The sequence below is a fragment of the Poecilia formosa genome, unplaced genomic scaffold, assembly GCF_000485575.1.
Source record: "Poecilia formosa unplaced genomic scaffold, Poecilia_formosa-5.1.2 Scaffold680, whole genome shotgun sequence".
NCBI classification, from domain to species: domain Eukaryota; kingdom Metazoa; phylum Chordata; class Actinopteri; order Cyprinodontiformes; family Poeciliidae; genus Poecilia; species Poecilia formosa.
Window position 1 is genome coordinate 55,330 of NW_006800619.1, and position 15,405 is coordinate 70,734.

Sequence of the window (15,405 nt, forward strand, 5' to 3'; positions counted from 1 at the left end):
CTTAGAAAAGTAGCTCAAAGAAGGTAAGCTCCGTTAACGTGATGTTAGCAAAGCTAGCTGTACACTGTACAGCTAGCTGTGTACAGAGACACGCATTGTGATGAAAAATGTTATCACTCACTGCGCTGAATTATTGTGCGGAGGTGTAGACTCCGTCTTGTCACATATATGTTACAACGCTATGTCCAAAAGTCTGCAATATAGTGAGGTGACATTCAAAAACAGTCGATTCTTCTCCACGGCTCTTTACTTATTAGGTAAGACTGGAGTGTCACTCACTGAGAGCCGGTGTTCTATCAGATAGCCATACGCTGTCAGAATAGCATACATGCAGTGAGTACCATGCCAGCGCATGCGCATTAAGTCCGACCGTCAGTGGAGTTGTCAGTTCAGCGTACGCAACAATTTATGACGAAAATAAGTCATTAAATTGTTTATAATATGACATAATATGATAACTAGATATACATGCATTGTCATGGTTTCAAAGTGTATTTAAAGCAGGTCTGGCTGCAGCTGGATGCCATACAAATGTTAATAACTGTTAATAATGATCTACGTCATGATTCTATGTTGCTGATTAAATAAAATCATATGATAATGACAGCGTATGCATGTCTGAGCTAAGCGTACGACTATCTGACAACGCATGCTGATCTGACAGAACACCGTGAGTTCATGTTAAGCGTATGACGATCTGACCTGACAGAACACCCGTTCTTTGTTCTTGTAATGCTCTGTGTACACTGCATCATTATTTTATTTAATTATGTACGTTGATATTTAAATTAACAAATAACTAAAACACAAGATTGAAAGAGCACGTAGAGCATGCACATTGCTCTTTGATTGTTTTTGTTCAAAGTGTCAGACTGCCATGATGTCAGACTACCTGGCTTCATGTACTGGGATAGAGAGAGAAAACAGTCACAATGAGCGCCTTCTGCTTGGTTACTTCTTGCTTGTTGCTCCTTGGTCAGTGTTCATAGTTGAGCATTATTTACCGTCAGGGCATTGCCTCAATTGCTATGTTTAATGGTGCAACACAGTGGTGGTTTCTTATATGAGCAATATGGGCAAATGCCCACGGTGTTATGTTTTTTGGGATGGCACGAGACCATCACACATTTTAGCACAGAAATGGAATATTTAATATTGGTAAAATGTATTAAGTATTTAATATCTAGGTGTTTTATGGGAATATGGATCTTTCAGATTATTTTGAGAAGCAATTTTGATCATATTGTGTCATGTAGCACAGGCCGCTAGTCTTGGTCTTGACTCGGTCTCGGACCCCAAAAGTCTTGGTCTTGTCTCGGTCTCGATACACTCTGGTCTTGGTCTTGTCTTGGTCTCGGGTTAGGTGGTCTTGAACACAACACTGCCATTAGTAGGTCGCCATCTTTCTTGAAGCAAAGTATGGTGTGACGCTAACCAACCAATGGACCTTACCAAGCTCCACCCAGAAACGCCCTCGAAAATCCCACTGGCTGCATGTCTCACAAACAAAGCCTTGCGTAGTTTAGCTTCTATGTAAACATGGCGTCTTTCATTTCGACTGACTCTCTGCAGAGTATTTCTGAGTCGATTAGTGTAGCATTTCTGCCGGATTTTCAAAAAATATCAGCCACGACAATGGACAGGGGGAACCAACAAGTTCATGTCATCTTTTTTGGACGACTTCAAGGTGTTTGAGCCACGCGATACTTCCAACATTGTGCGCGTCGCAGCGAAAAGCTACCGGTCGATGTGGAAAACAGCAGATCCTCACACCCTCAGCATAAATATACTGTGGACAAGATATCACTGATGCCTGTTGTTCTTGCAAGGCTGGGTAAGTCGGGCATTCATGGTTTTGAGGGTTACTTTTGGAATCAGTGATTTCTATTGTTGACAAATGTTTGAGTGTGCCTAGGCTTGATACTCGGTATTCGGTGCTAGCGTGGCTAACACGATTACAGCTTAGTAAAAAACCTTTTCAGGTAAAATAAAATCTTTAATGTATGTCAGATACGGTACACATTGCATATTGATCTGTTCATCTAAGTAAGACTGTGAACAGACAGGCTTCAAGGTGTAGAAGTTGTATCGGTACTGCCTTTATGCTGTACTTGGCTAAAAGGTTTTCATAATGGATGTGTTTATTATTGACTTTCTTTTTTTCAGACATGGGGGTCATTGTTCACACATTATAGGCCTCCTTAACACCTTCAAAATTATTACAATATATCTTATTGATCCTACAATGGTTCAGCTGCAAATGCGGTCGTGCACAAGCTTTGATCCAAGCAAGGCATCCCGTTTCAGATTTTGGAAATCTGTGAATTTTAGTTCAACAAATACGATCAGGATCGCCTGTACAGATTCCCCATTGACAGTGGAGAACCATTCTGTTTCGATTCCTGACGCAAAAACTTTCTGACGGTATGCTAGTTCACAATGTACATTAGCATGTGGTTACTACTGTAGCTTGTGTTTGTGAGATGGTCAAGCACGTGGTAGCTGCGCTGTGACGTGAAATGGGCATTAGCCAATAAAACGCGGCCCCTGTGGTAAGGTCCATTGGGGAAGTTGTAGCCTGATAACGTGCCTCTCCTCATTTGCATTTATTCTTTTCCCCCTTTTTCCGAGTTTTGAGGGGAAAATAGAATGTGATAAATAAGAAAATAAGGAAATACTAAATGAATAAGGGAAATTGGAAAATGGGAAAATGATGTTTTTTTTTCAAACAAATGTTAAATGAAAACTAGATTAAAAAAGGGTAAATAAAAAATTGATTAATGAAACTGGAAAATAGAAAATTGGGTTCATGAAAAGGGAAATTGAAAAGTGGTTAAGTAAAAAAAATAGATTAATGAAAAATGGGTAAATAGATAGAGATAAATGAAAAATGGACAAATGAAAAATAGATAAATGAAAAACAGATAAATGAAAATGGGAAATGGAAAAATTGATCATATGAAAAATAAATAAAAAATTGGGTTAATGAAAAAGGGAAATTGAAAAGTGGTTAAATGAAAAAATTAATAAAAAATGGGTAAATGGATAAAGGGATAAATGGAAAATGGGGTAAACAAAAATGGGAAAAATTAAAATTGACAAATGAAAATGGGAACATAAAAAATGGTTAAATTATTTATTTATTTATTTTATTTTGGCTGAAATGGCTCTCCATATTGTTGCACCAGTATAAAGATGGGTCAAAGGCATTCACAAGCTCTGTAACCAAGCAAGAAGAGACACTAACATAAGATCAATGCATGCTGAGCTGATAAAAATAAGTCTGACATTAGAAAAATATATTGATACATTGCACTAGTATGGTCAGATGATTTTTGGTTTTGATATTTTCTCTTTATTATCAATATTACAGTTTGAACATTATGCTGATTCTTCAACAGAAAATAAAGGAATTGAGAACTGTAGAAACCTCATTATTTTTCAGGTGTGCAACCCAATGCCGATTTAAAGCTTCCCCCACCCAAATAAATCATACATATAAACTGGAAAACGTAGAGACTTCAAAATTAAAGTCTCTACATAGCCATTACAGAAGCCTTTGAGTTTTTAAAAATAATTCTTTAAGATAATGACAATGCTTCAAGGTGTAAAAAAAAGAAAGAAAAAGTGTTCTTTTTCAGTTGTTTTCTGGTTAAATCTGATATTGAGCTACTGCAATGGTACCAATCTGTTATTGGAAATATTTTAAGGTTATGGGTACTTATAACAGCAATATAAATAAAATGCTGAGTAAACAAAAGTTTTCAGGAATAAGGGTAAATAAAACACTAAACTCCATTTCTTCCAGAACTACATTCAAACAGAGTAGCAACATGTTCATCCACTGAACATTTAAATTTTAAACTTGTTTACAAGCACGGTGGCCATATTTTATTTTTAATTGTGGAATAAACCAGCATTTGCAGCCTCAAGTAAAATTATTAAAAGAAAAAAAATTTTTAGTAACAATACAAAATCTTTAAATTTATTAAACCCCACATATTGAGAAAATACATTTTACTTCCATCTCAAATTTATGTTTTTAACTTTAACTTTGGAGTACTTTAACAGAAAAAAAAAACATAAACACTAGAAAGAGAGTGCCTACTGAGACATTGCAGGTCTTTTAAATACTCCAGAGAAAAATAAATAGCAAAAAGTAGAAACACTGTGGAGTTAAGATGAGCTAAAAAACTGTTTTTAAGTCATGACTTTGAAAGTCGAAATTATGACTTTCTGTTGGTCTTTTATTTTTTCTTTCATGGCAGAAATGGGCTTCCATAGTCCTCAAAGCACATTTTAAATAAAATATATAACTATTATTATTATAAAGACTTATACTGCTTCAAACAAGGATGTTGCCATGGTCATTGTCCCATGTGGCGGCAGACTTCGGGGTATTTATACAAATTTACCTATGTATTTGTGGGTGACGACAGAGTGGACCAGCAGCTGCGCTCTATTTCCCGTAAATTAGGTTTTATAAAGGAAAGGTGCCCAGTCATGTGCATGCACATGGCTTTATGCATCCGATATTTTTAGTGCGCTGCACTTTTCAAAATTTTTCCGTACTCCCAAGTTTTAGTGTGAAAACTGTGCAGTCTTTTATGCATGAGGCCCCTGGTGTTTTCAATCAGCTCCACTGGGAAAACCCATTGTTTGAGAGGGAGGGGAGATGTTTTTGGATTTTGTTGGGCCCAGATTGATTTTGTTTTAGTTTTGAAGTTGTTAGTTGTAATTGTGTAAATATTTTTCTAAGAATATAATTTAGTACAGGTGTGCCCCAATACGTCGATCGCGATCGAAGGTTTTAAGTTGATCTCGGCAGGTGACAATCTGAACGCCGCCACGACGCTGAGAGCAGCACTTCCTCTTCTGACGGGCTTATCAAAAATATTCACTAAGATTCTAAACGTTTGTAGCTTCATTAAAAAAGAATAATTATACAAAACTCAACGAAACGTGTTAAAATTAATAATCTCAGTAATTATTGTTTGAACAAGGTGTTGCGCAAATTCAGTGCATTTCGGTCCCATTAACAAAAAAAAAAAAAAAAGAAAGAAAAAAAAGGCGACTCAAAGACCGACTGAGAGCAGAGCAGGAGTTTAAATTAGCTACTCAACCACCGCTGTGTTCATGAGAGGCTTATTAATAGTCGAGAAATAAATATCAAGCCTGGAAACCTGATATCATAACAGACTGAATGTTGTGTTTTTAACATAATCTCTGGTCGGCTTGCGAGGCGCAGGCGGTTGCCACGGCAACGGGTGGCTTAAACGACAAAGAGACAGAAAGTAAAAAGGTAGGAGTGGTTTAGAGTTGATCACCTGTTTGGGTTGTTGTACCTTTGTTTATCTTTGCTGTGGCTCATCACAGCCGCTGTAGTTTCTGAACATTCAATAAACGACAAACTTGGACTAATTACCTCGTTCGTATGTGAGTATACGTCAATCACAACAAACATCAAATAGGACAAATATAGTTCATTAAGTTTTAACTAATTCTACAGCGATAATTATGTGAAATTAAATTAATTATATCCCGACTTCCGAAGATTTGCCTTTACCTTTTCTGGGCTCTTTGGTTAGTTTCTCATACTGAGGTCATCAAACCAAATTTCCGATCCACCATGACTGACTGACACCTGCTGGTTTGCAACCAGCTTCTGACTGAGAAACCAGTAACCTCCTCCCAGTGTCAGAATCTCACTGAGGAAGAAACTGCATCAGGTTTTCTGTCACTTTATTATTTCTGCTATAACTGATGCATATTCACATATAAAATAAGCCAATAGAGTTTAATTTGCAATTTTTATGTCTGTGTCATGAGGTAGATCTCAGGTGGCTGGTGAGAGAAAAAGTAGATCTTGCTCTCAAAAAGTTTGGGCACCCCTGATTTAGTACAAATGAGACTTTTTCCTTTCTGGAAATGTAACTGTTGTCTCCACCCCTTAAGTAGTCCTTGTAGGAGCCAATCGTTTTAAAAGCCAGGTGGTTTAGATCAGAGAGAATGCATGTTATGCTGTGAACTGGACTGTAAAGTTTGAAGGACTGCATAAAGAAAAATTCAGAGCTCTACAATTTCTGGATCCTGTCTGATTTTTGGATCGCAAACTTACAGGGTACCAAATGATGCTTTGTATTTTTGTGAATCAATAAGGTCAGAATGCCTTATTCTGCCTTAATGCTTATAAATACAAAAGGAGTACACCACAAAGCATTTATGTTTTGGACTAGCAACAGCACGGTCTAGACTAGAGAGCTGCCACCCAGCACCGTCCACTGATCATCGATGGTGTGGATGAATTGAAAATGAGCAACACCAAGTTTCTGAGTGTGCACATCTGAGGTGTATATAGTTTGGCATTTATAAAGTAAAAAAATATGAAATGTTAAAAGGGCTGTGAATATTTTTGCAAGATGCCAAATCCCACATGAATCTGAAAAATGTTGATTAAAGGAAGTATGCCATAGTTTCTTTTCAATCTGTTATTTTCACAACACAAGATAGATGAAGGGATGGGTTGATGAAATACAGCAGTAATATCGTTATAAAACTGTACATTATTCTCATTAACCCATAAAGTTATATTGGGGTTAATGTGGTTTCAGTTTCTGACCATAGCATTAAATTCTCAGCATGTTAGGGATCTAACCCATATCATATTCATAGTCAGCATTGTAAACCGACGCCTATGAAACCATGGTAAACCTTTCTGTATCAGTTAGTAGTTCATTGTCTGTAATTCTCCATCTTTCAAAGTTAAACTTACAAAAACCCCAGCATATTAGGCATTGATGTGGTTATAAAATAGACTTACCTGATCGAAATTTATGTCGGAAATTATATAAAAGGCCTCCAGAAACAGCACAAACCAGTAAACCCAGCAGAACCAGGAGGACTGTGACCCAAGTTGGAATTGCTAAGGGGGAAAAAAAATAGTTAGATTTTACACATGCTTGGCCAGAACATCCACTCACATTTTTCTGAGAAGTCCAAAATTTTGCATAATTGTCCCTATTGTATTTTTTAAAAGTAGAATACCTCTGTGTCTAAGTTTAAATTAATGTTTGGGTTTATGTACTAACCTTTATTGATTTCGGCTAAGTTCTTTGTGCATTTTAGGATTCATTTACTGTTTCTTGCAATGAACAAGAAAGTATTTGACCTTATATTACTTTTGGATGGTTGTGAATCAAAGGTGTGTAAACTTGATTTTAATTTTTAAAATGGAGCTATTTTGACACAATGTGGTGCTCTATTTAAGTAAATTCTAAATATATGCTTTTTTTCCAGCTAAGTCATTTTAAGGTACTTCATAAGAGACATACAAAAAACAGCTCACCAAAGCACAAAGTTATTGCTCATTGACATTAAGAACACGACTAACAATTTCCCAATCTTCAAAGACAATTGTCATTTCATGTCTAAAACAAATGCAGATATGCAAGCACTCTCCACATTCCCAAAAATGTTTTCTTACTTTTACTTTTTGGACTGTTCACATGTATTTCCATGTTCCAGCTTTTGACACAGTTGACCATGACATTTTACTGAATCAAGTGGAGACTTGGGTCAGACTCTCCGGTCCAGTGCTCAACTGGTTTGAATCTTACATAAAGAACAGGAATTTCTTTGTTTCAATAGATAACTTCTCATCAAAGAGGTCAAAAGTCACATGTGGGGTACCCCAAGGTGTCATATGTTGGGTTTTTGTGTGGATTTTTCTGTGTTCTCCGTTTAGTTTGGGTTGATTTCTAGGTTTCAAGTGTCTAGTTTTGAGTACTACCGGTTTTTCCTTTGTCCACTAATTAGTAATTTGATTCACCTGTTTGGTTAGTTATTTAAGTTTGACAGGTTTGTCACGGCAGTCTAGTCTGGGTTTCCTTGTCTGAGTACCCTCTACGCTCTGTGTGAGTTTTGTACACCGGTGAGTTCTGACCTGAAATATCTTTAAATGAAGAGTAAAGGTTTAATTATGACAAGACGAAGAAGGCCTTGTGGTTCCTGTCAGCACCAAACACCATCATTCCTGATACAAGGTTCGATCCTAGGACCCCTTCTTTTCAATATGTATATGCTCCCACTGGCTCAGGTTATAGCAGGAAATAGGATTAGCTACCATAACTACGCGGATGATACTCAGCTCTACATCATGATGTCACCAGGTGACTCTGAACCCATCCAATCACTGAATAGATGCTTAGAACAGATAAATGTGTGGATGTGCCAAAACTTTCTCCAGCTGAACAGAAATAAAACTGAAGTTATTATCATTGGACCTAAAGAGGAGCGAACTAGAGTCAATGAGCAGCTTCAGTTATTACGACTAAAAACCAGCAATCGGGCGACTCTGACCTGAACCTTCAGAGCCACATTAAGACAGTCACAAAGTCGGCCTTCTATCACCTGAAGAACATCTCCAGGATTAGAGGACTGATGTCTCAGCACAATCTAGAGAAACTCGTCCATGCATTTATCTTACCTGAGTGAAGTTGGCCCCCCAACCTTCTTCAAATCAGACAAAATTGGTGTCAAACGTTTGTGCTACGTTTGTGCTGGTTTGTGCAGCAAAAAAATTTGTTCGTGCTGCTATCATTTTAAAGTTATAAAGAAATGTTTCTAGAGGTCATCCAAGGTCAACAAGCCCCCCCCACCTTTTTCAAATCAGACAAAATGGGTGTTAATCAACTTGGCTACGTTTGTGCTGGTTTGTGTGTGTGGGGGGGAGATGACCTCTGATGACCTCTAGAAACTTTTCTTTTAATATCTTCAAAAGCCAAAGCAGAACAAACGAAAATTTTTGCTGCACAAACCAGCACAAACTTTGAAAAAGGTGGAGGGGCCATATTCATTCAGGTGTTTAACCTTAGCCGCATTGATTACTGCAGCAGCGTCTTCACAGGTCTGACTAATCAGTCAAACAACTGCAGCTGATCCAGAAGCTGATGCTCGTGTTCTCACTAAAACCAGGAAGATGGAGCACATAACACCAGTTTTAAAGTCCCTACACTGGCTCTCTGTAGCTCAGAGGATAGACTTTAAAATACTGTTGTTAGTTTATAAATCACTGAATGGTTTAGCACCACAATACATTAAAGCAGTGGTCCCCAACCCCCGGTCCACAGATTGGTACCGGTCCGTGGACCAATTGGTACCGGGCCTCACAAGAAATAATTAAATATTTCTGTTTTATGTATTATTTGAGTCTGGAGGATCTTTTATTTTGAAAATCCTTTAACCGGATTCTCTCGGTTACTTGCGCGCCAACATTGAGCCCAGATGCAGCAAAATGAGGAAGAAACGGATCAGATGTCTTTGGAAAGTTTCTTTGCAAAGGGGAAAAGGCCCAGAGAAAAGACAGGAGGATGGATTTTCACGAAAGTAAAATGTTCGTTTTTGTGGCACATCTGTATCTTATTTTGAAGGGATATGTAAACGTTACCATAGCGACCAGAGTCAGCGAGCGTTTGGGCAGTGGTTGAGAGGAGTAGAGCAGAGCTTGTGAGTCTTAAGTCTGGTTTAGACGGCAAGATTTAAGGATTGTCGGCCGATTCTCCAAACCTTTGTGACCACAGAGCTGATAAAAGTCCAACAGGTTCGATCGGTTCGTGTCTCCAATGCAGGAGCAACACGAGTCACGAACATCCTGATTCCAGAGGATAATCCAGTAAAACCCCCAACATAGCGGGAATTTAAAATAACCAAACACGGATGACGATGTAGAAACAATAGTGATGGTTTGTGGACTCATTTTAAGAGATAAAAGACGTAATAAACAGAAAAGGCGGTGGATGAAAGACGACGGGAGCAGCCGCTCTATTTGCTGCACTATGATTTGGAGGTGAATATATATTTTTCATAGTTAACATTTTTAACTGGATAAACATAAACATATATAATAATGACCTTTAAATATAATATTTCTACATATCATCTCCGATATCCACCGGATTCTCAGTTGAGCGATATGTCAGCTGTTTGGGATTCCCCTCTGTTCTTAAATCACCGCGCTTTCTGATTGGCTACCTGTCACAATCAACAGGTTGTGTTCTCTTCCCAGTCAGGGAAAACCCCACAGGCTGCGATAAAAAGTTGAAGACAACCCAAATTGGGTATATTCGGGATTTAGCAGGAACACCAACACCGCCTTATCTGACGGTTCACGCCCCCTACCCCCGGGCGGCAGCAAAAATTTCCAAGTCTTGACCGGTCCGTGGTAATAAAAAGGTTGGGGACCACTGATGTAAAGCAAAAGATAACTGGAAATGATATGCCTGTTAAAATCTCTGAGTAAGATAATCGATCATCCACCCAGCAATGTACTTTTTTATTCCTCATGATCTGCATTTTATATTTTTTTGATAACTTTGAACAGTTTTGTTTGTAGAACAGACCATTTCAGCAAAACTCAGAAGTAAGAAAATAGCATCAGACATACAGAGGGTCTGCACATGCACAATGGTCAAACAATGAATATCAAAGTCAATTACATACATTCTATTCAATCAAAGCCACAAAGTGGCAACTATAGTTGTGTTCAGTATACCATTCAAATTGTTGCATTGCAGTTATTTTTTGCTTGGATTGCCTCATTCTCTATATGAATTTTAACACTGTAAAGACAAGTAGGGTTCCGGGTTGAGGAGCACTGCTATATCCAGTGTTTCTGAGGTTGATAGAGCTCAATGGAGCAGAGGCTGTCTGTGCAGTGTAACAGGATTTCTACCTCTCATTATTCTATCAAGTTTGCACCCCCAGGTAACATATTTGCACATACACCTACCAAACACACACATACACACACTCACACATTCCTGTAAATCAAAATGATTAAAAGTGATCCAAAGAGAAGTTTTAATTCCATATTTGTTAACTTGTCTGTTTTATATTTAATAAAGTATTTCAAGCAGTCAAAATGGAATCAGGATGCCATATGCTTTTCTTGAGCAAGACTACTGACCTTTGACATGCAAATTAACTTCTGACAGTGTTGTTTCTTTTTCTTCATCATCAATCATGCTGCAGGTGTAGTTCCCACTGTCAGAAAGTTGGAGTTCACTTAGAGTGAGGCTGAAATCACTAGAGTCGAAAGCATCAGGTCTCATTGATGTTCGTCCTTTGAAAAGCTCATTTTGTGATTCCAGGTCGTCTCCTTCTCGCCGTTGATGGACAATATCGGGATTAAGATCCAAGCGTCTCCATTTCACTGTAACCATCTCTTCTAATGGTTGACTGTACTGACAGGGCAGAACGACAGACTGAACCCATTGAACCTCCACTTTTTTAGTCAATGAATCCTGAGAGACTGGAAGGAAAAGAAAAATACATGCTTTAAATGTCTTAAAAACAAATAACCTTCAATTACATTACATTTCATCTTTGGACTATTTGATCCTATGTTATTATCATAATATTACTGTCTTAAAGTTCTTTACATTCCTACTTAATTAAGCAGTCTCATGAATGAATAAGAAAAAAAGGATCAAATGTATTATTTCTACACATAGATTTGTTAGATTTGTCTCTCTACAAATCTTTATTGGTGAATAATACCATATTATTCAGGAGGTACCAAGCAGAGAGGACAAAAAATGTGCTTAAAGTATGTAGCCCCTTTGAAATGTGATCATAGTGATAATAAAATCTCAAGGCCTGGATAATGTTTGTTGCATTCCTCCAGAATTCATGCTTAAAGCTAAATATAAGATGTATCAAAAAAGGAGAGAGTAATATGTATATATAAAAACATATAAAAGACATGCAGGATACTAGCCGGCATCCAGGTAGCTGACCTTTTAGCTGCAGTTCAACTTCTGATAGTGTTTTTTCTTCTTCATCAATCATGCTGCAGATGTAGTTGCCAATGTCAGAAAGTTGAAAGTTTCTCAGAGTGAGGCTGAAGTTACCAGAGTCTAGAGCATCAGATCTCATTGATGTTCTTCCACTGAACAGTTGATTTTGTAATTGCAGGTTGTCTCCTTCTCGTCTTTGATGGACAATACTGGGATTAAGGTCACGGCGGCTCCATTTCACTGTAACAACCTCTTCCAATACTTGATTGTACTGGCAGGGCAAAACAACAGATTCTGCACCCTCTTGAACCTCCACTTTTACTGTAAATGATTCTGGAGAGGCTGAAATGGCAAGCACAAAGGTTTTAAATCAGAGTATAAATACATTTAAATCAAAGATTTATCTTTTGGCCACTTAATATCATATTATAATATTAATGCGTCAAAGTTCTCTTCCTTTCAAATGTATTTATGCAGTTTCACAAAAGAAACTCCAGAGACGATTGAACCTCAGAATAATTTGATTAACAGCAGAAGACAACTGTTATGATTAATGCAGTGAAATGATGGAAATGTTGGATACGGACGGACGGACAGACGGACGGACAGACACACACTCCAAATGAACTGACCTATGACATGCAACTGAACGTCTGATAGCGTTGCTTCGTCTTCATCATCAGTGATGCTGCAGATGTAGTTGCCAGTGTCAGAAAGTTGAGGTTTACTCAGAGTGAGGCTGAAGTCACCAGAGTCTAGAGCATCAGATCTCATTGATGTTCGTCCACTGAACAGTTGATTTTGTGACTGTCCGTCATCTCCTTCTCGACTTTGATGGACAATAGTGGGATTAAGATCATGGCGGCTCCATTTCACTGTAAAAATTTCTTCTAATGGTTGACTGTATTGGCAGGGCAACACAACAGATTCTGTGCCTTCTTGAACCTCCACTTTTGCAGTCAGAGCATCCTGAGTGACTGGAAATAAATACAAGGTTTTAATTAGTGTGGTAAAATAAATGCATTTCAATCAAGGTCAATTTTTCTTTTGACCATTTAATCACAGAGTCATTTGAGCTGTGCTGCTGAGCATTTGGATGTGCCTTGACATGCCCTGTGGCCTTGACAGTTTCAGACAAGACATCTCCTGGGTGTCTTCCCAGTTCCTGGAATTTGAGCACCGTTTCCCAACCATTGTTCTCCTGGTGCTGTGTTTTGCTTTCCCTGATTTAGCACACCTGATTTTTTTGATTGCAGATAAGTAAAAGCATGTAAATGAGCCATCAACTTAAATCAGGTGTGAAACGTGTCTCTTGTCACTCAGGCCTGGTCCCAGTGTTCAGACCGCAACCTACACAACTCTGTGAAGTTCGGATTCAGTCAAGTGCACATTAGAGTGAGAATTGGGACATACAATGCTGGAATTATTTTCTTAATACAGTGCCTAATGAGACACCAGTTATTATGAGATTTTATTTGATCTCCCATTTCGTCTTGCTATTTTTACATAAAAAGTTTTGTTCAACATATTTATACCAAATGTTATGATTCCCCATGTGTGATTTGAGGAGAGTTAGTCCAGTACACATGTAAACACTTTGGTGAATAAAACTGTAAAATATCTTTAAATTCTGCAGATCCAATATGATGATTGAGAAACAAGGCTCCATGTACAGTGTATATAAAACATCTGAAACAGCAAAGACAGACATCTTGGAATGTTTATTATGCAAATAAAGTGCTAGAACTGTGTTGAATTATGTGGGAAGTTGAATAGTTTACAGTGTATGTTTGAAATGTGTATGCAGTTTTTGTGCAACAAAATGTAGTAAATGCATATTGTTTATAAAATGCAACACAACAAAACTCAGCATTGAATTGGAGTCCTTGATTTATGTTACCTGGAAAACCTATAGTTTCTCAGTAATACATTAATAACAAATAGGATGTCAATAAAAAGCTCACAAATAAACCGCTGTGGCTCCTTAGTTTTAATAAATTAGCCATTGTATTGGAGTTTCAGTATCGCATGACCTTAAAGCCTGTGAAGATTAAAATGTAGCTTTTCATGAACATATTAACATGTTGCTAATTAATTTGTCTCATTTGCGTAGCATATTAACAGAACGCCTTGATTTGGAATCTCTAGGTCACATTATCTGGTAGGGGTCGATTTTTATTTTCGTTTTCTGTCTGTTTGAAATTTGTTAATGGTCCCTAAAGGAAATGCTCTCTGACTAAGTTGTTGCCAGGCAGAAGTGGCTCGACCTAGTTATACTCCAGGAAATTGTCACAGATTGTGAAGTCGAGCGAACGGTCCTCGCTTCCAGAAGGAAATACAGAACGCATAGGATTCTATAAATATAAAACCTCACCGTAGTGGAGGATTATAACCTTGAAAAAAGTCCGGGAGTTCAGTCCCGCCACTGAGCATAAGTGTTAAAACAGCCACGACTGTGCCAAATTAGGTTCTATGCCGAAGGTTGTGTGCAGAGGTCTTAGTTTTACTATGCTGTGTTCAACTGTTTTCGGACATAATCCTACAACGTCTCTGCATGACGTATTGTCAAGATACTCGTTATTTTCCATATTTTATTTATGACTATTCATGATTGACACTACTAACAATAAACTTGGAGAAATAGACACGAATTATTTTGCTTTAAAAAAAGTACACATTTATTGACTATGAAGGAAGAAAAAAAAAGATTAGTTAAATAAATGTATGAGCTTGGACAAAGGAAAAATAACTCACCGTACAGGAGAAACACAAACACAGCAAACAGCCCCATCGTCCCGAATCCAAATCCTTACTGAAGGATTTCTTAATGATTCATTTAAACATTTCTTCAGACTAAACAAAAAATTGTTAAAATTTAACTTTATCCATCTAAGGTCGCTTCATATGCAGTCACTTGTTCCGCGTTGGATAAGCAAGAAAGCCCCTTTCACTTTCACTTCATCTAAGAAAAAAAAAGACTTTCAAACTAAAAGTTTCTTAAAATAACTCCTCTAATCTGTGGTTTTATAATGATGTGAAAAAATACAAAGTACAATTGTTTCAAAACAATTTCCAAGTTCAGTTTATTAAATTAGTCAGTAACATTTAATCGAGACTGATAATTCTGTGGGATTCTCGAGAGAAATTTTTCAAAAGATCAACTGTTTATTGCATGTGTTGAAGTGACAAATGAATAATAAAGATATAATAATAATAATAATAATTTGAAATAACAGTTTATTTTGCATTAGTGAATCTGTGATGGATCTCCTTGGACCCTTGAAGAAATCTGTTGATGCGCATTCAGCTGAATTATGTAAGTCTGGCTCGACAAAGTCACACCCCCTGAGTCTGGTTTGGTCAAATCTCGTCAGTCTGGTTGGTCTTTGTGAAACGGATAAAACCAGAATGAACTGGCTTTGTCTCTTACCGTGGATTTCATAATCTAGCTTTTGTGAAACAGCCATCTGGTCCTTGTCAGCACTGCTCATGGTGTGTTTCCATGGCAACACATGACCTCAAAGAAAAGGAGTGAGTGATTAGAACAACATCTTAAAGAAATTGATCAGGTTTAAAACTTTCCCCAAACAAAATGTATAGTTATCAGTAA

The 15,405-nt window shown here is 37.5% G+C and overlaps 1 protein-coding gene across 1 annotated transcript in view; it reads right to left on the reverse strand.

Annotated features, from left to right (window-relative positions):
* Positions 1 to 14,726, reverse strand: part of LOC103130817 (uncharacterized) — a 67,722-nt gene extending 52,996 nt beyond the window's left edge. The window contains exons 1-5 of the mRNA XM_007542323.2: positions 14,550 to 14,726; positions 12,428 to 12,772; positions 11,796 to 12,137; positions 10,964 to 11,308; positions 6,821 to 6,922 (exon numbers count right to left, since the gene is read on the reverse strand). Coding sequence (XP_007542385.1) covers positions 6,821 to 6,922; positions 10,964 to 11,308; positions 11,796 to 12,137; positions 12,428 to 12,772; positions 14,550 to 14,586 — 1,171 coding nt within the window. The 5' untranslated portion in view covers positions 14,587 to 14,726. The remainder of the gene's footprint in view (positions 1 to 6,820; positions 6,923 to 10,963; positions 11,309 to 11,795; positions 12,138 to 12,427; positions 12,773 to 14,549) is intronic.
* Positions 14,727 to 15,405: the final 679 nt, after the last annotated feature.